This window comes from Plecotus auritus (genome assembly GCF_963455305.1).
Source record: "Plecotus auritus genome assembly, chromosome: 7".
Classification (NCBI taxonomy): domain Eukaryota; kingdom Metazoa; phylum Chordata; class Mammalia; order Chiroptera; family Vespertilionidae; genus Plecotus; species Plecotus auritus.
The window spans coordinates 120,267,358-120,294,091 of NC_137774.1; the positions used below are offsets into that span (position 1 = coordinate 120,267,358).

A 26,734-nucleotide genomic window follows, 5' to 3' on the forward strand; every position below is an offset into this window, starting at 1 on the left:
ACCTTCTCTTTGCCCATGCCCTGGGGCGAATGTGGGGCCGCCTCCTCAGGCTTCCCTGCCCTCCGGCTTGTGGTCAGTCTCCAGGAGGGCAGATTGGAGCTGGGGTGGGAGAGAGGTGGTGGGTGTACTCCCCTAGGTCCCTTCAGGCTGCCTCAGGTGGGCCTTCACTGAAGGTCTCCACTCTGGAGGTGGCCCCTTTGCCCACTGAGCCTTCCCCAACTCTGCGTTCTAGCAACTGCTTCCTTCTCATCCCCTCAGGATGAGGGGAGAAGCGGCAGCCTGGCTTTTACTAGTCGTGGCTGCACCTGTGGTTTCCATACATCCCTGTCCTGCCTTTGTTTAAAAACAAACCACCACCTTGTATGACACCCTCCTCAAGTAATCCTAATTTGAGTGTCATCTACTCCTCAGGGATCCTGACTGATAAGTGTCCCTTCTGAAACACAGAGTACTTTCAGGTCTAGAGAAGGAACCTGTCACTTGAAGTTGAACCTGAGAGCTGTTGATCCTTAGGTAGGTGCTTCTTCCCCTCCCTGCTCGTTGTTTGGCCTAGTTTACAATTCCTGAATTACGCATTATTGCCAGTTATTGCCAATAAGTCATTGCAGAGTCTCCTGTAAATGACAATGTACTGTGAAACTGAAAATATTTGTTTATATTCCTCTAAGTGAGAAGTCTTTTATAAGGTTTTTAATGTACTGCAGAATTGTCAAGATAAAGGAATGTGATAGGGAAAATGTCAAAATGTGTTCTCATACACTAGGAATAGTGACTTTTCTGGACCTAAATGCATTTACAATTCCATTTTTAAACATATTTCATGGTTTAATGGTTTGAGAAATAGAAACACAAATCACTGGTAATTTCTACCCCAGGTATTTTCCGTCCAAAAACATACAAAGCCAAGATTTGAATGTAAAATATTTTTAATTATATTTTACATCTTGATTAATGAAATATGAAACGTGGAAATAGTGATCTTCAGTTTAGTCACCTGAGCAACCTACTTTCCGTTGCTTTTGGAGAAGTCCATTTCCTAAATGGACACAATATTGCCACAACAATGTGCAAAACCTGTTTGGTAGTAAAAGGTTATAATTTACCTGTAAGCAGATATTTGCCATTATTTCCTCCTAATTAGATGGGTAAAAAGGACTGCTTTGGATGCTGAAGCTGACTCAAGCCATCATTAATTACTAACAAACACCCAACAGTTGAAGACATTTCTAATAAAAAAGCATAGAGTACCTTAAAGGTTTACTTTTACAGGCATTTCTTAAATCTCTGGATTTTGGTATGTTGTTTAAAAATACTATATATGCATCAACTTAATACTGCAGCCATATCCTTGCAAACACATCTGTCAATGTCCAAGGTTTTACCTTTTTGAACAAACAAAAAAACCCACTTTGTACTACCCAAATGGAAGAATTAGATACATAGTTAAAATCCCTCAGGAAACATGTGTTGTATTTTCTTGTCAGTGCCTTGAAGAGGTCTGTTCAGTCACCATAACACTGGCTTATATTTCCCAGACGTAGAATAATAGAAAAATGCCCTGTCTCTCTGATGGGACAGACATAGCATTTAAAGTGGGTGAAGCTTGAAATCCCATAGGTACTGCATGATTTTTAAAGATAATTTATAGAGGGTCTTAACAAAATTTGATGCCCATTATAAGCAGTGTTAATGTTTTTTTGTCTCTCCCCCCTTATTAGACAGTATTGGTGATGATATATTTAGTGAAGTCAGCTAAGTCCTAATAAATAAAACCTTCACACATAGGCTAAGGAAGGCTGTGCTCTCTGAAATAAGAAATTCCAAATCAGTGTATGATATGTACCTGATATCTTTTCCTACAGTCACTACCGGGAAGTAAAGATGAAATTAAATATTTATCAAAATCTCACCAATGACGACCTCAGTGCTATGTTTATAAGCAATTCATTCAGAAAGATCTAAGAAACCATTCGAAGTTGCAGGACAACAAAGCCTAGTTCTTAGGTGTCTGTGCGGGAAGGGAGCAAATTTTTAAATTCCAGATTTTTTTCTAAAGCAGAAGTTCGGTTTTGTATTTGGTAAACCTAACTTCCCATGAAGCCAGGTGCGGTACAGTGCAACAGACTAAGCAAACAACTGCTACTCAGGTTTTGTACAGAGTGAGTGGAAGCACAGCCTAACATAGTAAACCAACCGAGTTCAAGCCGTATGCATATTCTGAGTAGATTTTACTCTTGGAGCTTGCTATGCAGTGAAGTATAGTCTGTATCTTGCTCTTCCGACTTGATTCAAGTCTCAGTGTGTTTTGCGCGGCTATAAGGTGCATAAGTCCTAACCTCTGGCAAATAGTTTAACCTGAAAAGAGGTGCAGTGCTTCCTGGTCGGTCCAGGTTACCTATCAATTTATTATTAGCAGCCCAAGAGGAGATATGTGCCCGATGTACAATATTTAATGGGCTTATAAACATTAACCCAGAGAAACATCAAATACAGTTCAAAAGCCCAAGAGGAAAGGGGTAATGAGAAATCAGAACATTGGCGAATGTTTACAGCATTGTTTTCCAAATGCTAACAATAACAACTTAAGTGCAAACCAAAAATACTAATGAGATTTACAGGCACTGTGTGTAGAATGTGCAAAATTTTGCAAAGGTTTTTCCTGTTGTTTTTTTTTTGTGTGTGTGTGTGTGTGTGTATGTGTTGCTTTAAGAAACTATCAAATATATCTCTTAGAAATATAAAGTTCCTTTCTCTCCCAACTGAAGGCAATTTTTAAAAATTCAAAGTTTATCAGTACTCAGTACAATAGCACAGGTGAACCAGACAAATTCAATTTCTTTCTGGGAAAAGAATAACCAATGTTTAGGATGTCAAAACACTCAGCAAAGATCACTGTCTAGAAGCCACCCAGAAAAATTTGTTGTCAAAGCCTTTTGTTCTTCAGAAGTCACCAACCACCAGCTGAAGATCTTAAATGTAGATACCTTGAAAAATTCAGACAAAAATCCAGTGAACCACTTTGGTATGTAATTTTTGTTGTTGTTATAAGGCATAATAAATGTAACATTTAGCAAAAGCATATATATAAACAAGAAGGAATTTCCTATAAGTAAATATGAAAGTGGATTATTCACAGAATTTTTAAATTTTGGAGAGATTCTTTAAGAGTAGCTCTCATCAGCATACCTCCCTCATTATGGGAACTAAAAGTGGAACATGGTGAGAGAAATCTATATTTTTATTTCCTTTAGGCTTTGTTTGGCAAGCAATTATAAGCTTTTATACTTTATAATAACATCTCTTCTTAAGTTAAGGGTCCAGCTCTCAAGATAGATCTCAGAGATTCCCTCATCAATACAAGCTCGTGAGTCATCATAATGTATAATCAAACAGTATTTGGCCAAAAGTAGTCAATCTTTTCCTCTGCCCTTGGTTCCAAAAACCCTGTACTTTCCACCAGACCTTAAGGGGTACTTCTCCGCACCCATTATGTCTTGGAATCAATAACATAGGGGCATTTTACTATAAGAGGTATTACAACATGCTAATTTTGCTTTGCCACAGTAATCTGCAAAATTATGAGCAATTGGGTGTCAAAGAGTCAACTAGACTTAGATGGTCATTTTCTTCAAGAGCCTGGCCTAATACTTTAAAAGAGGTCTTATTATAAGATTGTTTTTTAACATTCCAATAGCACAATCATCCCATTTAGTGCTTTTCAGAGAATTACTCTATAGATTTTGCAATGTGCATTTCATGCCAATAGTTGAGAACATGAAATACTCAAGAAGCAGACTTAGTTTCTCTCGCCTATAACACATTGATTGGTAGAAGGTACCATTGCCCTCATTTGCAACAAACATCCAACTTACCAAATAGTGTGAACTTTAACTTGTTTGTTTTTCATCAGCTTTTGGCTTGGAAGTTTCCTCCTTTGCCTAAAAGGGAAAGCAAAACCATCAAAGAGCTCTTTCTTTCCTGGATTAAGTATCATAAAACTGATCAACCAGAAGATCCTTATGAGGAGATGGGCTTCTAAAAATTAAAGGGGCAAAACTTGGTAGTCAATTAGGGAAAATGAGATGGTTCTTTCTAATTATTTTTTTTTTTTATTTAGCCAAAGCACTACGAATTCTTCCCCTTCAAGTTTATAAGTTAAAAATAACCTTAAGTGATTCTAAATGTTTTACTCTAGACTTCAATTTTTTTGAAGACCAAGGTAAATGAAGAAAAGAATATGTAGGTGTTCTTGGATGGAATTGTTCATTCTACAGTGATTCCTCTCCCTGCAATGGGGGGTATTGCTGGCCAGCTAACCCACTCAGCATGTAGGGTTATTATGCGTTTTACTTTTTGTGAAAGGATTGGTCATATGCTTTCTATAATTGAAATGAAATAATAAGCAAATTAATCTATTTGAGAAAATGGCATGAGCAACTTTTAGATTTCACACGTAGGTGAGATCATAGGTTATTTGTCTTTCTGACTTATTTCACTTAAACTAATGCTTTCAGGGTCCACCCAGGTTGTCACAAATGGCAAGATTTAATTCTTTTTTATGGACAAATAATATTCTATTGTGCATATATACATCACAGTTTTAAAAATCCATTTATCCCTAGATGGACACTTAGGTTTTCATATTTTGGCTCTTATAAATAGTGCTTCAGTGAATATGGGGGTGACTCTTTCTGAGTCAGTGTTTTCATTTTCTTTGGAGAAATACATAGAAATTAGATTGCTGTGAAAAATGCCATTGGAATTTTGATAGAAATTGCATTGATAGGCTTTGAGTGTTAAGGACATCTTAATGTTAATTCTTCTGATTCATGAACATGGGATATCTCACCATTGGTTTATGTTGTCTTTGATATCTTTCAGCAGTCACAGTTTCTAGTCTATAAATCTTTCACTTTCTTGGTTAAATTTATTCCTGTTTTATTGTTTTTGATGCTATTGTGCATGGGATATTTTCTTTTTCAGATGTTTCATCATTAGTGTAAAGGAATACCAGTGATTTCTGTATGTCGATTTTTTTTTTTATCCTGAAAATTTACTAATTAGTTCCAACACTTTTTTTGGTTGACTCTTTGGGGTTTTCTGTATACAAAACCATACCAGCAAATACGAACAATTTACTTTTTCCTTTCCAATTTGAACATCTTTTATTTCTTTGTCTTGCCTAAATGATCTAGCTAGAACCTCCTATATTGAATAGGAGTATTGAATAGGAGAGTGGGCATCCTTTTCTTGTTCCTGATCCTACAGGAAAAGCTTCAGGTTTTTGTGGGTTTTTTACATTGAGTATAATGTTTGCTCTGGGTTTGTTGCATATGGCCTTTATTATGTTGAAGTATGTTCCTTCTATACCCTATAGTTTAAGGGTTTTTATCATGAAAGGATGCTGTATTTTATCAGATGCTTTTTCTGCATTTATTGAGATGATCATGTGATTTTTATCTTTAATTTTATTTATGTGATGTATTACATTTATTGATTTACGTATGTTGAACTCTCCTAGCATCCAGAGATAAATCCCAACTGGTCTTGGTGTATAATTCTTTTAATGTGTTCCTAAATTCAGTTTGCTAATATTTTGAGAATTTTTGCATCTATATTCATCCTTATTTGGTTTTGGTATCAAGGTAGTGATGGCCTCGTAGAATGACTTTGGAAGTGTTCTCCCTTCCTGCTATTTTGGAAGCATTTGAAGAAGCTTGGTGTTAATTCTTCTTCAAATGTTTGATAGAATGCACCAGTGAAGCCATCTTGTCCTGGTGTGTGTGTGTGTGTGTGTGTTGGGAATTTTTTGATTACTGATCCAATCTCTTTAGTCTTTATTGGTCTGTTGAGATGTTCTGTTTCATCCTGATTCAGTCTTGCTAGGTAAGAAATTTTACCATTTCTTCTAAATTATGTAATTTGTTGCCATATAATTGTTGATAGTAATTTCTTATGTTCTTATCAGTAGTTGTAGTACCAGTTGTAATGTCTCCTCTTTCATTTCTAATATAATTTATTTGAGTCTTCTGTTTTCCTAATAAGTAATAAAGGTTTGTCTTTTTTTTTGGAAGATCCAGCTTTTGGTTTTGTTGATCCTTTCTATTGTTTTTTTCTGGTCTCTATTTTATTTCCACTCTGCTTTTTATTTCCTTTCTATGTTGGGCTTAATTTGTTGTTCATCTAGTTCCTCAAGGTGTACTAGTAGATTTAGATTGGTGGTGTTTTTTTTTTGAGACTTTTCTAAGTTCTTAATATATGTACTTATTGCTATAAACTTTCCTCTCAGAACTGTTTTTGCTGCATTCCACAAGATTTGATATGCTGTATTTCCATTTCTACTGGTTTTGAGATAATTCTTATTTCCCTTTTAATTTCTCCTTTCACCCATTGGTTGTTCAGAGTGTTGTTTAGTTTCCACATATTTGTAGATCTCTCTTCTTGTTCATTTCTAGTTCTATACCATTGCAGTAAAAGAAGATAGTTGGTATGATTTCAGTCTTCTTAAACTTGCTAATTTGTTTTTTGTCTTGTCATGATCTATGCTGGAGAATGTTCCGAATGCAGAAGAATGTGTATTCTGCTGCTGTTGGATGGAATGTTCTTTGTATGTCTGTTAAGTCAATTTGTTCTCAAGTATGGCTCAATTCCCCACATTTCCTTGTTGACTTTCTGTCTGATTAATCTATCCATTTCTGATAATGTGATATTGAAGTCCCCTACTATATTGTTTATTGTATATCTGTCCCCTAATATTTGTTAGTATTTGCTTATTTTGGTGCTTGGGTATTGGAAGGATAGATCCTTAGAGTTGTTATATCCTCTTGATGTAGTGACTGCTTTATCATTATATAATGACCTTCTTTGTCTCGTGTAACCATTTTTGGCATGAAGTCTATTTTTTCTGAGATGGTTACACCTGCTTTCTTTAGGTTTCTGTTTACTTAGAATATTATCTTCCATCCCTTTATTTTGAACCTGTGTGTCTTTAGAGCTGAAATGAGTCTCCTGTAGGCAGCGTGTAGTTGGGTCTTTAAAAAACAAATTCGTCTACCTGCTCTGTGCCTTTTGATTGGGAGCTTAATCCAGGTGATTATTGATATGTAAGGACTTACTGATGTCATTTTATATCTTGCCTTCTGGTTATTTTATAATTTTGTTGTTTCTTTTTCCTTCTGATCTGTCTACCTTCTTAAGCTGATAGTTGTTCATGGTGATTTGTTCATTCGCCCCACCCCAACCAACCATTTTTTGTTTTGTGTCTCTGCTCTAGATATTTTTTTGTGGTTCCATGCAGGTTACAAACAAGCAAACAAAAAACCCACTGCCTCCATGTGTGTGTGTGTATGTGTGTAGTGGCCAGAATCATGTTACTGACAGAATAATGACACTTCAAAGAAATGTGTGTTATAATCAACTTTGCCTTGATAATTATTGTAAACACTTTGTTCTTTTTTTCTTTTTTATTCATAGACAAAATCTATTGGGAAATTATAAAATTATTTAAAAATTGAAAAATAGTCCTTTTTCTGCTGATAGCAACTTATCTTCATTCACCTATAAAGGTTACATCCTTTTACTCCTCCTCCTTTATATTTTTAATATGACATATTATCTTTTTTTATGCTGTGAATTTGTTATAAATTGTAGTAGCTGTATTTATTTTTAATGCTTCTTTCCTTTAACCTTTATGCTATAATTGTCTAACACACCTTTCTAAGAATACATTTTCTAATTTTGAATATCACCGTAATCAACATTTTGTGTACTGTTCTCTTTGCTCTTCAGTGTGAACTCCTTGCAGCATTTCCTGAAAGGCAGTTCTAATTACATATATATTTTTTCCCAGCACCAAAACTCCCTCAGATTTTGTCTGTCTGGAAAAGCCTTTATTTCTCCACATCTGAAGGATAACTTGGCCAAAATGAATATTCTTGGCTGGCCATTTTCATTTTCCAATGCTTTGAATATGTCATTCCACTCTTTCCTAGCCTATAGAGTTTCTGCTGAGAAATCTGCTGATATCTTAATGGGGATTCTTTTCTTTTTATCCCTGACTGTCTTTAAAATTCTTTATCATTGACTTTTGACAGTTTCATTATAATATGTCTGGAGAAGGTCTTTTGCATTGAGATAATAAGGCATTCTATTAGCTTCATGGATTTTTATGTTGAGTTCCTTCCTCAGGTTTGGGAAGTCTCAGCTATTATTTCTTTAAGTAAACTCTCTGCCCTCTTCTCCTTCTGGTAGACTCATTATTCTTACATTGGCTTTTAGAATGGAGTCTGATAGCTCTCATAGGGTTTCTTCCCTTTTAAAAAGTCTTAGTGCTCTCTCCTCTTTTGCCTGAATCATCTCTAGATTCCTATCCTCCAGACTGCTTAATCTTTCTTCAGTCTTATCTGCCCCATTTCCAATGCTTTTCTAATGTATTCTGCATCTCATTTATTGAATTCTTTGGCTACAGAATTTCTGGTTGGTTCTTTTTTACAATTTTTATGTCTTTGATAAAGTACTCCTCTGTTCATTAATTTTATTCCATTAGTTAATTGAATGGCTTGAGTTTTCTTATAGGTTGTTGAATATCTTATAGCAACTATTTTGAATTATCAGTTAGATAATAATATTCCATATGTCTTTGAGTTTGGTTGTTGCAAAATTGTGGTTTTCTTTTTGTGATACTGTATTACTATGATTTTTCACAGTGTTCCATGAAATGTGCCTCTGCCATCGCATCTGAAGTAACAACACCTTTCTTATTTAGGTGATGCTTTGTTTACTTTTGATTCTGTTTAACTGACTGGCAATTAGAATACTTATACTTTTCCAGACATTGGCTGCATAGCACAAGTTTTTGGTTTCTCTTACTAGAGCTGATTTGCTGCTAAAGTTGGGAGCGTGCCTGTGAAAATAAGCTGGCTTTAAAAAAAATTAAAAGGCTGGTGGCAGTGTGGGGAGAGATAAATGCTTAGCACATGGGGCTTTGGGTGTGCCCATGGCCCGGTAGTGGGGGGTGTCCTTGAGTTGGGGAGTCCTGGAAGTCTGTTGGCAGACTTTTTGCTGTAATTCCCAGGCAGAAATGAGTTGCCCTCAGTTCTGTTTCTGCCCCCATTCCCCCAAGGCATCACTGTCCCCATTCCCCCAAGGCATCACTGCAGTCTCTCAATTGAGCAGTGGGTCCCCCTTGCTGCAGCATGCATGGCTGGGAAGATCCCCACCCACTTCCTTCACCCTCTACCTCCTCTGCCAGCAAGGTTGCCACTATGCCACCATTCTCCTGGCTCTGCACCTCCTCTGCAGTTCAATCCACCCCTTTTCAGATGCACAGACGGAAGGACCCCTCAGGTATCCTGGTGTACTGTGCAGTCACCTGTGCTCGGTTATGAAAGTCTGAAGAGTTGTAAATCAAAGGGGAAAGGAAAAAGGAACGACTCACATGGCCATGATGCTGACATCATTCTCAGTCACAGTGTTTGTTTTAAAGCTTATTTTGTCTAAATATAGCTACCCCAGATTTTTTTTGGTTTCTATTTGCATGGAATATCTTTTTCCATCCCTTCACTTTTCAATCTATGTATATCCTTAGATCTGAAGTGAATCGCTTATAGGCAGCACATAGATGGGTCTTGTTTGTTTTTTAATCTGTTTTTTGATAGGAGAATTACAGTTAAAGGAATGATCGATGTGTTTATACTTATGGCCATTTTGTTAACTGTTTTCTGGCTCTTTTGCAGTTCCTTTACTTGCTCTCTTCGTTTATGATTTGATGACTTTCTGTAGTGGTATGCTTAGATTCCTTTCTCATTATTTTTTGTGAATCTACTATATCATTCAGAATTATGGTTACCATGAGGCAACCTATATTTATAACAGTCTGTTTTAGGTGGATAACTCAAATATGAATCCATTCCAGAGCTCTACACCCCCAGCCCATTTTTTATTTTTGATGTCACATTTTACATCCTCTTTTGTTGTATATATCCTTTAATTTCTGTAGTTAGTTATTTTTTACCTTTTGCCTTTTAACCTCATACTAGTTGTAAGTTACTAATCTACCACCTTTACAACATTAGATTGGATGTTTGTTTCCTTCCCCAAGTTAGGGAAGTTTTCTGTCTATTCTCCTTCTGGGACCCCTATAAGGCAAATGTTGTCCCACAAGTTCCTTAAGCTATCTTCATTTTCTTTTCCATCTTTTTTTGTTTTGCTACTCTGATTCTTTCTTCATTTAGTCTGCTGTTGAACCCTTCTAGTGTATACTTAAGTTCAATTATTGTATTCTTCAGCTCTGTAACTTCTACAGTATTTGGTACTTATATTTTCTGACTGTTAAAGTTCTGTGTTCATCTAGTTTCCTCCTCTGTGGGTCTCATGGAGTTTGATGAGCATCTTTATGACCATTATTTTGAACTCCTTATCCCCATTTGGTTAAGGACATTTTCTGTGGCTTTATCTTGTTTTGTTTGCAACACATTCCTCTTTCTTCATTTCCTGATACTGAGTGTTGGTTTCTATGCTTTAGATAAAACGGCCACCTCTTCCGGTCTTAAGGGAGTGGCCTCCTGGAGGAGATGAAGCTTATCATTGAACCTTGTTCTAGCTATTAGTTGTCTCTCAAACCTTTGTGATTGTCCAAGCAGCCTATGTAATTGAAGCGGCTCCCAGTAGCTGAGGAGGTGCTGATATCTATCAGAGTTCCAAAGCGGGGAGGATCTCAGTCAGGACCTAGGTAGCAGCTTTTAAAGTATGCAAATATACTGTATAGTTATGTGGAATCCCAAGGGTTCAGTTGCACTGGCCATCAGAACTAGGTGATCTAGGGGTGTCCCCTGGGAGCAGCTGCAAATATTGAGGCACCAGAGCAGGGTGCAAGCTCCTTTCCAGGAGCTGCTGGCAAGCTCTGTAGTGAAGCAGTGGATGAGCACAAAGATGGCACCTGCTGGCTGGAGCAAAGGAGAGCAACGACAGCACCCATCAGCCTCTGTCCCTGGTAAGTGATTCATCTAGGTCTGTGCTAGATGCCTAACCTTCAGGCTGACAAGCCATTTAAGCCTCTTTCATAAAAGTATAGGAGCCTCTCAATTGGCTGCCTCTGTGCTGGGCTGTTGAGTCCAAGCGTGCAAGCCCTTTAAGGACCGTTTTATCAGCTCACTAGAGCTTTGTGGCTACAAGCCTTGTTGGCTTTCAAAGCTAGATGTTTTGGGGCAGTGGTCGGTAAACTGCGGGTCGCCAGCCGCGGTTTGCCGCCCTGTTGACTAATGAGTTTGCTGACCACTGTTTTGGGGCCTTGTCTTTCAGGTGCAGTTCTTAAAAATCGGGCGCCAAAGTGGGCTTCAAACTAAGTTCTTCAGGGAGAAGTTCTGGGTTTTGAGTTCTCCCCAGTTATGGGTTGCCACACTAGGGGTAAGGTTTATGCCAAGATTATATCTCAGCCTCTCCTACCTGCTTTGATGTGGGTTTTTTTTCCTCACTTGTCCAATGAGTAAGAGTCACTTAGCTAGTTTCTGGATTTTTTTTTTTTCCAGAGCAAATTGTTTCACCTATAGCTGTAGATTCCGTGTCCATGGAAGGAGGCGAGTTCAGGCTCTTCCTGTGTTACCATCTTGAATTGGAAGTATCTTGTAAAGAGTTTTGATGTAGCTGGACTATTGGTTTTAAACCTGTACCTTTACTTTTTCATGATAGTTAGGGGATCAGAGTAATAACCATCTGAATCATATGTTTAAGAATTGGAAGGGGGTCCAATTGTCTAATCCAATTTCCATTCCTTTACTGATAACAGTTTGAATAATTTAAATAATAGGAGAAGCTTGAAACTGGAACTTAAAGCTTCCACTCAGCCTTAGTTCTACTTTCGAGAGCAACATGAAAAATTATATACAATAGTATTGAAACTCTAAGATCTTCCCTAATTCTATATACTACTTCTATATTCTTAAATTTATATAAACCATATTCTCTGGTGGTGTTCCCCCCCACCTTTTAAAATATCTCAATTTGCAATGGTTCTTACAATGAATAGCATATCATGATCAAATTAACTTTTTTTTCCTTAATGATACACAAAGTAATGGTTTATTTTATTGATGGTAATTTCAATTTAATGAGATGCAGTATATGAACCTGTACTGTCAATGTGTTATCCAAGTGGAAATGTTCAGTTGGAAGTGGTGGCCTGGGTCTTTAGAGAGGCAAAGGTGCAAAATGCATTCACCCATCCCAATATTCCCTAAACTCTCAATCACATGACAGCATCAAATCTAAGAGAGATTAATGATATAGCTAACAGCATGGCATTGCTGATCTCAGGCAGAGCTCAAGAAGAGGAAACAGAAATCTTAGATCTTTCAAGGATGGAGGGAAATAGGCAGAGGGCTACTAAGTTTGAATATTGCTTTTAGAGTGATGAAAGAACTTAAACATATTTACTATAAGGGGGGAAAAATTGAGATGAAGAAACTGAAGATTTTGGAGGGAGTGGATTATTGACTGCTGGGAGAGAGGGTTTGTCAATGGGTAAGTGGGAAGAGGACCTTAGGGATTTTCTGCAGTGACCTCAATTTTTCTTTTTGAAGTAGGTCGCAAGGCCATCTGCAGATGGGGTGTGGCTGGGAAGGGAGTGTGAAAACCTGACATTGGACACCATCAGTACTTTGTGTGATATTCTCTAGATGAGAATAGGACTCTAGTGGTATTTTTTGTTTGTTTTTTAATTTTTTTTTTCAGAGAGGAAGAGAAAAGGAGAGAGAGAGACTCATTGATTGGCTGTCTCCTGCACAACCCTTACTGGAGATCGAGCCCACAACCCAGGCATGTGCCCTTGACCAGATTCGAACCCGAGACCCTTCAGTCTGCAAGCCAACACTCTATCCACTGAGCCAAACCAGCTAGGGCAACTCTAGTGGTGTTTTAACGATTGTGATAAGAATGCTCATTTAAGTTTCTAAAGTACCAGTTAGTTTTTTTAAAAAAGTCTTTAAAACTTCAATTTCTTTACCAAGACATGGGATAGGTAGTGTTTAATGCTTAAATTTTTATTCTAAATAGATTCCAATCAGAAATTAAGTGACTAAGAGGAAAAATATAACTGCTAAATTAATTTGTAATTTATTTAACTGCTCTGTTTACCTTTGCAGAATTCTTTGCTTTCCCCCCATTCTTGGGTGCTTTGGAGCTGGAAGCGGTCTTCTTGTCTTTGTCCTAAAGCAAAGGAAAGGTAATGAGGCTATTGCTATCATTAATCCATCTATCAATTCAGACTATTCTTTTTAGTAGCATGGAGATCTCCAATTTAATTAAATAATGGAACACTTTGGGCGTTTTAGTCAGGATTTTTTGAACAATGGTGAATGTATACAGAAGTGATTAAGGTTGGAGGTAAAAGTATAAAAATGAGGGAAATGTGGGTCACACTGATGCTCTGACAATTTCCATGATGCATGATTCACCCAGACCTTATTTTTCTCATTAAGAGTAAGAATAGGACATTGTTTTCAGTGTTACAAAGAGAAATGGAGATAACCACAGATAGCTGGGGAAGTCACTTATAAAAATAAAGCCCACTCACCAAAAAGACATTATTTATGTGTTTCCAGGAATGAGAAATCAGTTGCTGAGGTAGACTAGAAATTAAATCACCCATTAGGGGAAGGACTGGAAAGTCAGTGATTGGGAGATATACATAATAGCAAACCGAGATCTACGGTCAATTTCACTTTTTCTCCTGATTTATGGAAGGGTATAATATATAAAGGTAAAATGCCACACACTTACACACATTTTTACATCTTTTATATACCAGGCATTTTGCTAATGCTGAGCACGGAGGTAAAAGGCATATACTAAGTAAAGTACACAGCTGAGTGATATAATACACATGTGATCACAGGTAACCCAGATGGCAGGGAAGGGAGAAGTGGTAAGAAAAGTCTTCCTGAAGGAGCTGATGGTTGAACTGGGCCTGGAGAGATGATGAGGAAGAATTGTTGTACAGCAATATAATGTGGCAGTAAAAAATGATGGCAACATGGAAAACATTTATGAAATAATGTTATGCAATTTATTTGATGGACTCTATATATTTTATAGTTATATTTAGATGGAAAAAGACAAGAAATGTACTAAGTAGTGTTTGCAGGGTAGTAGAATTATATTGTTTTCCTCTATGGCATCAATTTACTTTATAGTCTAAAATTATATATATGTGTAGACACACATTATAGTCTAAAATTATATATATGTGTAGACACACATTCAAAGAAAGTCAATATGACCAAGTACAGTACCTTTGCTGTATTCTCTGAGGTTTCTGTACTTGAACAGTTGTCAAAATCCCCTGAGAGGGAATCAATGGGGTCTTGATCATCTGCAGGTTTCTGAAACATTAATAGGAAAACCATCAGTCAAGATCATAGAAATAACCACCAGTGAAGAAAGCAAGGAAAAAATGCTGGGTAGTACATCCCTATTAAAAAAAACTTGGTGACATTCTTTTTCTAATGAAGTAGTGTATTACAAAGGAGATATTAAAACAGAAAAAATATTGACAGCAAGTTGCTTAGTATTCTCAGAGCCCTGATTTTCTAATATGGAAAATGAAACTGCCTATTTTGAAAGGTTCTTGGGAAGACTGAATGAAAGAAAATAATACACTCTTAAGTACTCTTGGCATCACACCAAGCACAAGGTGGGCATTCAATAAATATTTCTAAATTGCAAAAGTTGCAGCTAGAATTTAAAAAAAATCTTTTTATAGAAATATGCACCTATGGTATTTACCTTTGGTTCCCTTGTGGGTGGCTTCACTGGTTTGTCCTTAAAAGCAAAGCAGACTATTGGTTAGACATAAATCTTTATAAAGGTTTACTTAGGTGTAGTCAGCATTTATATAATCAATATTATCCAATGACTTGACTTGCATAGTATATTATATTTGCAACAACTGATTAGCCTGGGTCCCTACTCTTCTCCACCAGCTTTTCTTAATCACCACCCTATAACTATTTCAATATCCTGGGAGAAAATGCAAGAGGGAGAGTCTGGTCCTGGAAGTGAAAGAAACATGAATTATTTAGGAACTTTCTGTCATCATGTGTTAGAATTCTACTTAAAATATTACAAAAGCAACTTGTGACTTTATGTCCTAGTTACTACAGCTAATATATTATAGGTCAGAAGGATTTGAGGAGCAGTCTTCAGACACATGAGATGTTTATGAGCACAACACATCAGGGATTTTTCCCATCTACAAAGGCAAGGACATTAAATGATCCATTTCCCAAAGATTCAAGCAGGATCAGGTGGGACTACCAAAGCAGGGTGGATTCTAGCTGGGTGCAGAATTGCTATCATGAGGAATGAAAGCAAGGAGAATTGATTCCTTTAAGAGAGACTCTCAAGCTGGTAGGTAACCTCCTTTACACCAAACGCAGCACAGAAAGACAGATGTAATTTGGACTCCCTTGTTTGTATTTGATGAACAGGCCTGGAAAGGGTTTGTGTCATCTAATGGACTTGAAACGAGGAGCCAAACAGAATGGGCAGAGATACAGGCCAGGTTGACCTAAGAAAAACTGGCTTCTATGTTAGAGGCAAAGGCCAGAATTTCTTGACAGAATATGTTTAGATATAGAAGTGGGACTTGTGGTTGAGGATATGGTTTTGCGGGTGAAGGAGAAGGAAGAAAGGGAGACCCCAGGTTTGCAAGTGCCTTGTTTGCCCTAGAATTATTCCAATTCTAGCTCCTTAAACAGAGAGAGACTGCTTCAGTTAGGGTTACAAATATTATTCTTTTTGATAGCCTTTTCTTGTAAAAAGAATTCATCTGTGTACATGCCTTGGAATCTCTGTTGAGCATCAGTGAGTGATTGCACATTAGTCAACTCTCTTTACACCACGGTGTCCACATAACTGAACATCAAACAATATTGGTGTCAATAAATATTAAAATATTAAATAGAATCCTAGAAAGCCTGCTCATCATGGGCACATTAAAAATAGTCACATTACATTTTTATGCTACTCTTAAAGTGTACCCTCCTAGTCATGTCAAGTGAGGGTTGAATTTAAAAGGCTTTGTTGTATATATCCAATCTAGACATTTGCCTTCGTTTACCTTATCATCATTATCCAAGAGATGTCTGTATTCAGGTGGGATAGTGTCATCTCTTTCTCCCAGCTTGTCTCTATGTTCAGCTTTCGCTCTTTCCTATAATCATCGAATGGATATGATTAATATTCCTTTCCTCCTTTGCTTATAGAATACATTCTGAAATGCAGCATTTATTGTATGTTATTTTCTGAGGCAAAACATACGATCTTTTTTATTTCTTAAGCAAGAGAACAAAATGCATGACTTGAGCATACTATTAGTTGATGAACAAAAGTAAACTCATGTGCTTCTATGTCAGTTTACATCTGTGAATTTTCCACCTGTATTTTAAACTGAAATAAATTATTAAACAATTATTCCAGAAACCAATAAAGAGATAAAATTCAAGGGCATAAAATACCTTTTTCTGTGAGTTTCACTTTTCAAATAAAAGAATCAAGTCACTGTACCTTGGCTTTAGATAGGTAACCACTATTTTTTTTAGCAACCCTGAATGGATGTGCTGACGGCTGGTGTTGCAGGTGAGAAGATACCTGCTGTTAAGTAAGCAGCACCTAGAGCCTAGCATCCCATCTCAGTGGGGCGTGGCTGGTCTCTCCCCCAAACTCAGTGACACTAACTCTCCCTCCCGCCCAGGGAGTGCTTTAGATGTTTTCTGCATCGTTTAAGCTCACATTTTCAGTATTCCTATGATAATGGCAGAATCAAGATGTAATGATTCTTTGAAATGTCTTGTTTTTGGGACACCAGTTTGGATGGTCAGTTACTTCCTGGCTCCAAGCTAAATGGATTGTTGAATATTGTATGTTAAGTATACATACATGTTGTATAAGATATGGAGAGAGAACAGTTTGTGCCTGGTAGACACACCTCTGCACAGTGTTGAACTCCTGGTTCCACACTCTCTTCCTTTTGGAATTTGCACGCAGTTAGTTATGCCAGCAGAGAAGGCTTCTAGGGAAACCTTTGCCACTACATGTACAGAATGTGTCAACCTAAGAAATGCACACTTAAGGATGTCAGATGCTTTTCCATCATAACAAGGTTTGGTCTCACAAACAGTACATTTGCCTGAATCTGTGACACAGCATAATCCTCACCAAGGAAGTAAAGAAATACAACATAGACCACAGAGAGGGGGAAAAATGAAACAGTTATCCAAGTATTCACTAACTCCAGACAAAGTTGGAAGTCATTTTTTTGTGTGTGTGTGTGTGTAGGTGTAGAGGGTATTCTATGCTGTGAAAAAAAGCCTTAAATTTTCTTTTACCTTGACTTTATCCTTTATTGGCTTGTCCTCATCTGGATCAGGCTGTCTTTGCCCTAGACTGTCCGAAAGTTGATCCAGGGCATCGTCGAGTTCTTTGTCCCTCTGCTAAAGAAAATCTGAGTTAATCACTGGTTGGCCAAATCAGGTCACCCATTGGAGAGTGGCTTCGGCACCGCCACTAATACTCCCAGGAGGATTTTCATGAGGGAGAAGGACTGCATGGGTGGAAGGCACTGGACTGCCAACCCTTGGTCAGTGCTTTTTTCTCTGCTCTCTGGCTCTCAGCGACCTCTTGGCACCTGTCTACCCCTGCCCCACCCCCAGATATCTTGCACTGTCCAAGAAAAGAGGTCTTTCCTAAAAAGATGGGCTTCCCTGGCCTGATTTGCTTGGAAATATGTCTTGAAATGCTTTCAGTGTATGTAACACTACTGGTGACAATCTAATGTCTCCAGCAATGAATTATTATAGTTTAGTTTACTCTTTGATTCTGGAGTATATTCATTTAAATAAAGATTATACCTAATTTTGGTGATGGCTCCAAATAAAATATTAACTAAAACTAGACCTCTGATGGAAAAACTGATTAAAAAAAAGTATCATTCTAAAATATACTTGTGAAAGGCAAATGCATACAAAAAAAAAAATGAAACTAGACCACCTTCATAAAACTCCTGGGAGAAAACATAGGCAGTAAAATCTCTGACATTTCTCTTAGCAATATTTTTTTCTGACATATCTTCTTAGGCAAGAGAAATAAAAAATAAACAAGTGGGACTACATCAAACTAAAAAGTTTTTGCACAGCAAAGGAAACCATCAATGAAATAAAAAGACAACCTACTAAATGGGAGAACATATTCGCCAATGATTAGGGGCTAATATCCAAAATTTACAAAGAACTCCTACAACAAACAATCCAATTTAACAATGGGCAGAGGACCCGGATAGACACTTCTCCAAACAGGACACACAGATGGCCCATAGACATATGAAAGGATGCTCACTGTCACTAATCACCAGAGAAATGCAAATTAAAACCACGTGATATCACTTCACTCCTGTCAGAATGGCTATCATCAATAAATCAAGTGTTGGTGAGGATGTGGAGAAAAGCAAACTCTTGTGCACTGTTGGTGGGAATGCAGAGAGGTGCAACCACTATGAAAACAGTATGGAGGTTCATAAAAAAAAGAAAAAGGAACTGCCTTATGACCAAGAAATTCCACAAAACACTAATTTGAAAGGAAATATGCACCCTTATGTTCATTGCCAGCGTTATATACAATAGCCAAGACTTGGAAGCAGCCCAAGTGTTCATCAAAAGTGCAAAATCCTACCATTTGCAATAGCACGGATGGACCTAGAAGGTATGATTCTAAGTGAAATGAGTCAGAAAAATAAGATTTTACTTCTATGTAGAATCTAAAGAATAAAATTGAAACAGACTCATAGATGCAGAGAGTAGACTGATGGTTGCCACGGGGGAGGAGCATTGGGGGACTGGGTGAAAAAGGTGAAGAAATTGAGAAGTGACAATATAGTCGTGGGATATAAAGTACAGCATAGGGAATATAGTTAATAATATTTAATAACTATGTATGGTGCCAAATGAGTACTGGAAATATGGGGGGAACACTTTGTAAAGTATATGATTTCCTAACCACTATGCTGTACACCTGAAACTAATCTATATATATATAAAAGCCTAAGCAACGTGCTGAGTGTTCGACCGGCTGACTGGTAGTTATGACACACACTGACGACCAGGGGGCAGAAGCTCAACGCAGGAGCAAAAACCACAGGCATGGACATATGGAACAGACTGATGAATCTCAGAGGGAAGGGGGGAGGGGGTGGGGGAAAGAGATTAACCAAAGATCTTACATGCATACTAGAGGCCTGGTGCACAGATTCGTGCACTGGTGGGGTCCCCTGGCCTGCACCCTCTCGCAATCCGGGACCTCTCGGGGGATGTTGGAGAGCCAGTTTCGGCCCAATTGCTGCAGGCCAGGCTGAGGGACCCCACTGGTTAAGCCTCTAGTACAAAATAATATTAGATGTAAACTGTAGTGGAAAAAGAAAAACAATTGAAAGAAAATAAAATTAGGAATCTTTTGGCTTAAAAAGAAAAAGGCCTTTGATTGTGGATGTCTACTAATAGCCTCAGTCAGGGCAGAGCCTCTCACCTGAGTATTAAGAACTGAAGTGTCAAGGCAGCCTGGGTTATTAATGATTCCTCCTTTCTGTGGCACAGGGACTTTCATCACGTGTCATGTACACATACAGCATTTTATTACTTTATGTGCTCCATGAGAGCCCAGGATTATAGCTGTGCTCCATGAGAGCCCAGGATCATAGCTGTGCTCCATGAGAGCCCAGGATTACGCCGCAGGGTCTGGCCTTTGTCATTTGTGCCTCTGGATATTTTCAGATGCTCCTGAGGCTGACCCAACAGGCTGAAAATTCATTCAGAATCTCTGACTACAGCACTAAGTGAGCTTTGATGCTACATCAAAAGGAGAGGAAGCAGAGCTGACTTCACTAAAGCTACTTCATCTCCATCTAGCAAACCCAGAACTTCTCAACCAGAGGAGATGGGGGTCTGGTTTAGAGCAATCTCTATCTTTTGATGTGCCGTAGTCTCCTCGATAATTTCACATTTGGTACTGCACAGAAAATTAATCAAGGAAGTCTGGAAGAACTTTGATCCCTCAGTCTTGCCTCAGAACATGTAAATAATTAAAACAGTATTGATGCTGAGGTTTTTCTATTGCTAGCATGAAAACGACACATTTTTAACTAGTGTGAATGGGAGGAAAACAATGCCAGTCCATGATACGTTTGTTAGTTTTTTGGGGGGAGAAGCTCAAATACTGAACAATTCCAAAGAATAAACTTGAAGTTAAATAATGGACAGTATTTACATTATGTGTTAAGAAAAAAAGAAAAATGATCAGGAAAGCTGAAAAAAAGTTTAAAAATCTAATAAATATGTACACACTGCACTTTCAATTCTAATAAAGCAACAATTTAAGCTCCTCAACTATGCATAAAATATTTTCACACATATTGTTTCCTTTGATCATTTTCAATATTTTGTCATCTCCCTAAGTCGCCAGTCTTCTCTCTTCTGAAGGTGCCCAATCTTTCTAACAATTTTTGTCTATTTCCACTTACTCTAAGCAGGAGTCCTACTTTCTTTCCTCTTGCTGTTGCTGCCGTGGAAAAAGTATTTATAAAATATGTTGCTTACCAGAGTGCTAGGGGATGGGCCTGCAGAGTGCGTGGTTGCAGCTGGGGTTTGGGAAACCAGTTCGGAGACGGCAGCTGTGAGTTTAGTATTGTCAAATGGCTTCTGTTAAAAGAAAGACTTTGATCGTTAATATGTTATATACAAAAGTATGTTCACAATGCCATCACTTAAATACAACTCTTAACATAGCTTTACGATTGTTCATTCTCTTGATCCAAACGGAAAGCCTAGTAACATAGACTCTTAAGAGCAATTTTTATTCTATTTCTTACTCTGTGGTATTATTTTGCACAACTTCTAGTCCTATTTATGATTCTAAATGGTGTTCAGTAATCTAATGACTTAGAGCTTCATGGCTGGTTTACACATTTCTTGTTATATTTTCGCAGTTTTTCAGCTTTCTTCTGTGTAATTAGTTGCCCTGAATCAAAGTTCTAGCAGTGGTTCTTTTTTCTTTTGGTGTTAGCTAAATTCTGCCAAACTGCCCTCTCAGAAGTTACTAGGAACTTATACTGTTAAAAGCAATGAATATGCAAGCCTTGCTCACCCAAATGAGGTATTTATCACATTATTTCAAATCCTGATAATATATTAGGTATGATGTACTACTGTTACCTGTTATATTGTATGAAGTTTCAGTTTTATTATTATTCCAGAATCTTTATGAAATGATCTCTTCTCTCATTTTAAAAATATACTAAATCTGTCATTTATGTTCATTTATCGATTTCTTTTTTCATTGCCCTGTGACTGCTTTCTGAATCAGAACTGTATTTTTCTAACCATGATTGTATTATAAAGCCTAGTGTTTAGTTAGGTGAATCTTCCCTAAAAAGAACGAAAATGCTTTTCAGTATTTTTTTTCACATTTTTATGCATTCACTTTCAAATATATTACAGAATAACTGAGTTATATTAAAATAACTTATTACTATTTTAATAAAAAATATTAACTTAAAAATGACTGGAAATAATGGTCATCCTTTTAAGACATTTATCAAACTGCCTTAGATGTATGGGTTTTAATTTCTTCTAATTCTTGTTTTTTTATTTATGTCTTTTATTGCAGTTTTCTTTATATATGTCTATATCTTGTTAGATAATTATATTTTCTAATCTGTTACTACTATACATAGCATACATAATGTTATGTACAAAGGTGAGAGCAAAAACTTCTGACAACTCCAAGGAATCATTATTTTCTTCTACTTGTCACTTAAATCTGTTTCTCAACTGATACATATTTTCCATGCCATTGTCCACATAGGATTAAATAACCCAGACTCCACAGAAAAGGTTCTGCGCTTACATACGTTTGTGAACTCCAAAAGACTTACAATATGTTCGCATACAAAAAGTCCTGAAAATCCTGCAGTGGAGAAACCTGCTTATGTTACCCAACATTTTCCAAACTTTTTAGTAACAGAATTCCCTTTGAAGGCCTATCTATTCCATAGGAAGCTAAGTTTCCTTAGAGGTAATTTGGAAAATGACCAAATTGTAGAATATCAACTGGTAAAGTTGTCTAAGAAGTAATTTTAGATAAACTCAATTTGAAATTCTCTTTTCATAGGTGTAATTGGTTTCATTAGTGATGCTGTTGAAAATATTAACTGTGCTGGAACTATATTTACTATTTCATGATGCAACACATTTTTAGTGGCTACTGGGGGTTAAGGGCCATTAATTCTGTGACTGTTTCCTCAGCTCCCAAGTCAGATTCTAAGTCACAGGTTTCCATTTATTTCTGCCACTCTGAAAGTGAGGAAATAAAACCAGGAGTTTCAGACTTACAAGTGGTGAAGTGTCTGGGTGTCCACCGAAGTCCTTAGACAAGGCATCAAGAAGGAAGTCTTCACTCAAGGGCTGCAAGAACCAGGAAATGTATCAGACACCTCATTTGTCTCCTCTTCAAAAATGATGTTACTGTTCATAAGCTGGTCAACTCATTAAAAAGAAAGCTATGCCCTTCCTGAATTAACAATCAGGGCCACGTGAGAAAGACATGCTCAGAGAAAACTGGCTTGCTTACTGGAAGCGATTCCTTGGACTCTTTTGGCAGGAGTGGTTTTCCGTCTTTGTCCTATCCAGGGGAGAAAAACATGGCACTGAGTCATTTCGCGTTCATCCTAAGTATGAACGCTTGTAAGCATTATCAGGTTATATCTGATGTCGCTGTGCATTATCAATTAGATCATCATTTGGAAACAGAGTCTCTCACCAGAGAATATGCCATAATTAGTTCATGACAACCAACAGCTCACATATACCAGGCACACCCTGGGCATAGGGCTACAAAGCAGATGGAGCAGCCTGTGACCTCGAAAGCCTACAAACAAGTGCTGGAAAAAACACGTGAACAGTTCACGTAGTGTGGCGCATGGCGCTGTGACTGGGCACCTGCAGGACACTGGGAGTCTGGGGTGAGCCTGGGGGTCGGAGGGCTTTACAGAAGTTGCTTAGAAAAAGCTGGTTAACTGTAGAGGCAACACAAAACTTCCACCAAAGTGGTCAGGGAAAGCCAATCAACTACTAAAATTCAGCAAAGGGAGCGAGAAAGCAACCAACATCCCATGAGGAAGAGAGTTACCTGCCTCTACAAATTTGGGGAGGGGGTGAGTAGGGACAGAACACATGGCCCTTAAGAAGTTCTCTAAAAACCTTGCAACAGCAAACACACAAGCCCGTATTACTAATGGAAATGCCACGGTTTCAACTGAACTGTGAAATGCAGAAGCAGTCCTAGCCAGTTTTCCTCAGTGGATGGAGCACTGGCCTGTGGACCGAAGGGTCCCGGGTTTGATTCCAGTTGCAGGCTCCTCCCTGGCCCAGGCTCAGGTTGGGGCTTTGCAGGAGGCAACCAATCAATGTGTTTCTTTCACTTGGATATTTCTCTCTGTCTTTTCCTCTCTCTTCCATTCTCTCTAAAATCAATGGAAAAATACCCTTGGGTAAGAATTAAAAAACAAAAAGAAATGCATAAGCAAGCAGAATAATGAACTCTTAACCTGGGAGAGCTCAATAGAGCCCCTGTCTTTGCCAGACAAATGACTAGAGCACATGGACGAGGATGGATTTTGCTGAACTGTTCATGTTGAGTTGGATATCCTCTTAAGTAATGGCACATAATGGAGATGACTGGCATTTCTTCTACTGCCCATGCATCTGTTCCTGTTCAAGTGGCCAAACTTAAACTACAAGGTTAATACTGGGGTCTCCCCTGTCACTTGTTCTGAACAATCTGTACATTCAAAATAAAGAAAACATTGCTCTTATTTTTTTCCTTTATATCTAAAAGTTGCAAATTTTCCCTCGTAGCAAACAACTGTCCATTTCCCTTATCTATATAAAGGTTTCTAAGTTTTCTTATTTCTGGTATTGTAACAAACCATGGATTAGATGAAAAAAATTAGGTAGCTTAGGCCTTAGATTATTTTCCCTTCAAGGAGGACTAAAAATGCCAGTTAGGAATATTTTAGCTTCACATGTGGTGCACTATCAATACTATTTGGTGTTTGAAGTATTAAGAAACAAGATCTTGATATTCCAGGTCTGCTTCCATGCCCCTTTTTACATGTGTGGAATTCAGTATGAATTAAAGTAAAGTAGAAAAAATACCCCAGCCTATTTACCTTGGCCTCTTCTAGTCTATAGTCAGGAGGAATTGTTTCTTCTTTTTCACCAAGCTTTTCACGATCCTCTTCTTTGGCTTTCTCCTAAATAGAAATCATACCATTTCCATTGTCACTACATCTTTTCTCCATAGAGCAGATGCCTCAATGACACGAGTTGAGGTACATATAGCCATCGTTAGGTTAGAACTTACAGATGACCCTATGTGCAGAGTTCCGATGGCACCTTAGACTTTCACAGTGCACCAGTTTAGCAGGCGCAGACCCACCACGGAGCCTGCTGGGCTACAAGGAAGTCCCGAGGAAGCAGGCAACCGCCACTTCTCTCCCGAGCCCTGGGCAACAGGAGTGTAGGTGGGCCAGGTGAGACCCCGAACTCTGACACGAGCATACTGTCCACCCACCGCTGTGCTTACACCTGATGCTCACTCAGGCTGAGCTTATTAAGCAGGGTATGTGCGGCAACAGAGAAAGCCAGCTGGTCACATGTTGTGGAAAACATTCTAAAAAATGACGAACTTATGTGGGGACTGAGGGTGATCAATGGTAGCTACTTTCTAGGAGTATCTGAGCTGCCATTACCTTGACTTTATCCTCCACCGGCTTTCCATCTTCTGGGTCTGCCTCCCGTTTCCCCAGGCGGCCAGCCAAGGCTTCCACAGCATCGTCTGGCACCATGCCCTTTTAAAAGTACAGGAGTGGATGTATGAAATAGGTGGTTAATGCCTCCTTTTAAAGAGACTGCATCGAACAATTCAAAGGGCATATCCTTCTTTCAGACCTAGATAAGAAGCACATGTTATCTTTTAATAATTTGAATTATCAAGTGAATTAGAATCTAAAACGTTAGAAATCAGAGCAAGTTTCATATATTAAGCATTAAGTGTGTGCAACTGATATACTGACACTGAGAAACATAAGCGCTAACCCAGCGGTTTTGGTTTGGATATAAAGCAGGCAATAGAATAGGTGTACCACAGACAAGCTGATAGCCAGGAGAGAAGAAAGGGGTGACTTTCTGTGACTGTTTTTGAGGCGGCAAAGGAAAGATTTCCAGAGAAGCCCAGGAGAGGACATTCTTCTCAATGTTATGTGAACCAGCCTGGCCGTCCCGGAGAGGTGGGCTCCTGCCGAGGCACAGAAGCCTACGTCGGCCAGCTGGCCTCACCTGGTCAAAGGGGATTCACGCTGATCCAGGTGAACACCTGTGGCTGACTGACCTGAGTGGCACAATGACACTGTGGTCCGGTTGTTCAAATGAAATGTGCTCCTCTCAAGATGCAGTGAGAAAGTGGATGGACACAGAGCATAAGTGGTATAAAGGGAAAATAAAGAAGAAACTATGTTTGGGCTAAAAGAAAGGACTATACCTGGCTTCTTCCAAACCACAGGCCATGAGCCACATGTTAATGGCTCGTAAAATCAACTTAGAGTTCATGGCCAGGACATTCTGTTTTTTTGTTTTTGTTTTTGTTTTTTAATGAAAGAGTAGAACAGAAGACATCTTGCATAACAAGGATAAGTACTACTTATCAAACTGCTGTTTCTATTGTGTGGGTCCTAGGTTGTGATAGCAATACATTTCTGACTATTGGTCTTGGTCAAAAATATGAAAGCCCCTGAATTAAACAGTCTCCCAAACTTTATTCTTACCAGAAAAGTCTATGACCTCATATTGAGTATATATTGGAATTTTAGAGTAAAAGTCTCTTTCTCTTGTATAGCTTGGCTGTCATTCCAAGCAAAGAAAGTTGGTTCTTTGCTAAACGGCACTGCCTAAGGAAGTACCACCACTGAGGAACGGGAGCCTAAGAGGAAAGTGATGTATCACCATCTAGTGGTTGGACACTGCAAAGATTTTATTCCAAGAGCAACAACAATCCCTGCTGTATCTAATTTGTTTGGGATTGTATCTAAACTAGTGGCCCGGTGCATGAAATTCGTGCACAGTGGGGGGTTCCCTCAGTCCAGCCTGCCCCCTCTCATAGACTGGGAGCCCTCAGGGGATGTCCTACTGAATGCTTAGGACCGTTCCCCATGGGGAGCAGGCCTCAGCCACCGTCTGGCCACCTTCTGCGAAAGGCGACCAGGCTGACAAGGGAAGGCATCAGCCCCATTACCCCGCTGCTGCAGCCACTGCCAGCCACTGCAGCCACCAAGGTGTTTTCATCAACACAGACTCTAGTCCCTTCACTGTGAAAAAATGACAACTTTCGTTAGGCATTTTCAAGATGTGTCTTTCATAGGATATGACCTTTTTTTTTTTTTAATCCTCACCTGAGGATATGTTTCCATTGATTTTTAGAGAGTGTGGAAGAGAGAGGGAGAGACAGAGAGAAACATCAGTGTGAGAGGGACACTTTGATTGGTTGCCTCCTGCATGAGCCCTGACCTGGGCCCCAGCCAGGGAGGAGCCTGTAACCTAGGTACATGCCCTTGATTAGAATCGAACCCGGACCCTGCGGT

General features: G+C 38.4%; 1 protein-coding gene across 12 annotated transcripts in view; it reads right to left on the minus strand.

The window, feature by feature from the left end:
* Positions 1 to 911: 911 nt before the first annotated feature.
* CAST (calpastatin) overlaps positions 912 to 26,734 on the minus strand; it is a 119,857-nt gene continuing 94,034 nt past the window's right edge. For 6 of the 12 annotated variants that reach the window (XM_080682330.1, XM_080682326.1, XM_080682328.1 and 3 more), the window contains 12 exons: positions 24,851 to 24,949; positions 24,269 to 24,352; positions 22,669 to 22,719; positions 22,431 to 22,502; positions 20,637 to 20,738; positions 17,382 to 17,483; positions 16,115 to 16,207; positions 14,779 to 14,814; positions 14,286 to 14,375; positions 13,129 to 13,200; positions 3,873 to 3,938; positions 912 to 2,984 (listed from right to left, as the gene is read on the minus strand). In XM_080682330.1, coding sequence (XP_080538456.1) covers positions 3,888 to 3,938; positions 13,129 to 13,200; positions 14,286 to 14,375; positions 14,779 to 14,814; positions 16,115 to 16,207; positions 17,382 to 17,483; positions 20,637 to 20,738; positions 22,431 to 22,502; positions 22,669 to 22,719; positions 24,269 to 24,352; positions 24,851 to 24,949 — 852 coding nt within the window. In that variant the 3' untranslated portion in view covers positions 912 to 2,984; positions 3,873 to 3,887. Of the gene's footprint in view, positions 2,985 to 3,872; positions 3,939 to 13,128; positions 13,201 to 14,285; positions 14,376 to 14,778; positions 14,815 to 16,114; positions 16,208 to 17,381; positions 17,487 to 20,636; positions 20,739 to 22,430; positions 22,503 to 22,668; positions 22,720 to 24,268; positions 24,353 to 24,850; positions 24,950 to 26,734 lie in introns of all 12 variants that reach the window. The other 6 variants (XM_080682329.1, XM_080682322.1, XM_080682331.1 and 3 more) reach the window with 1 other exon arrangement.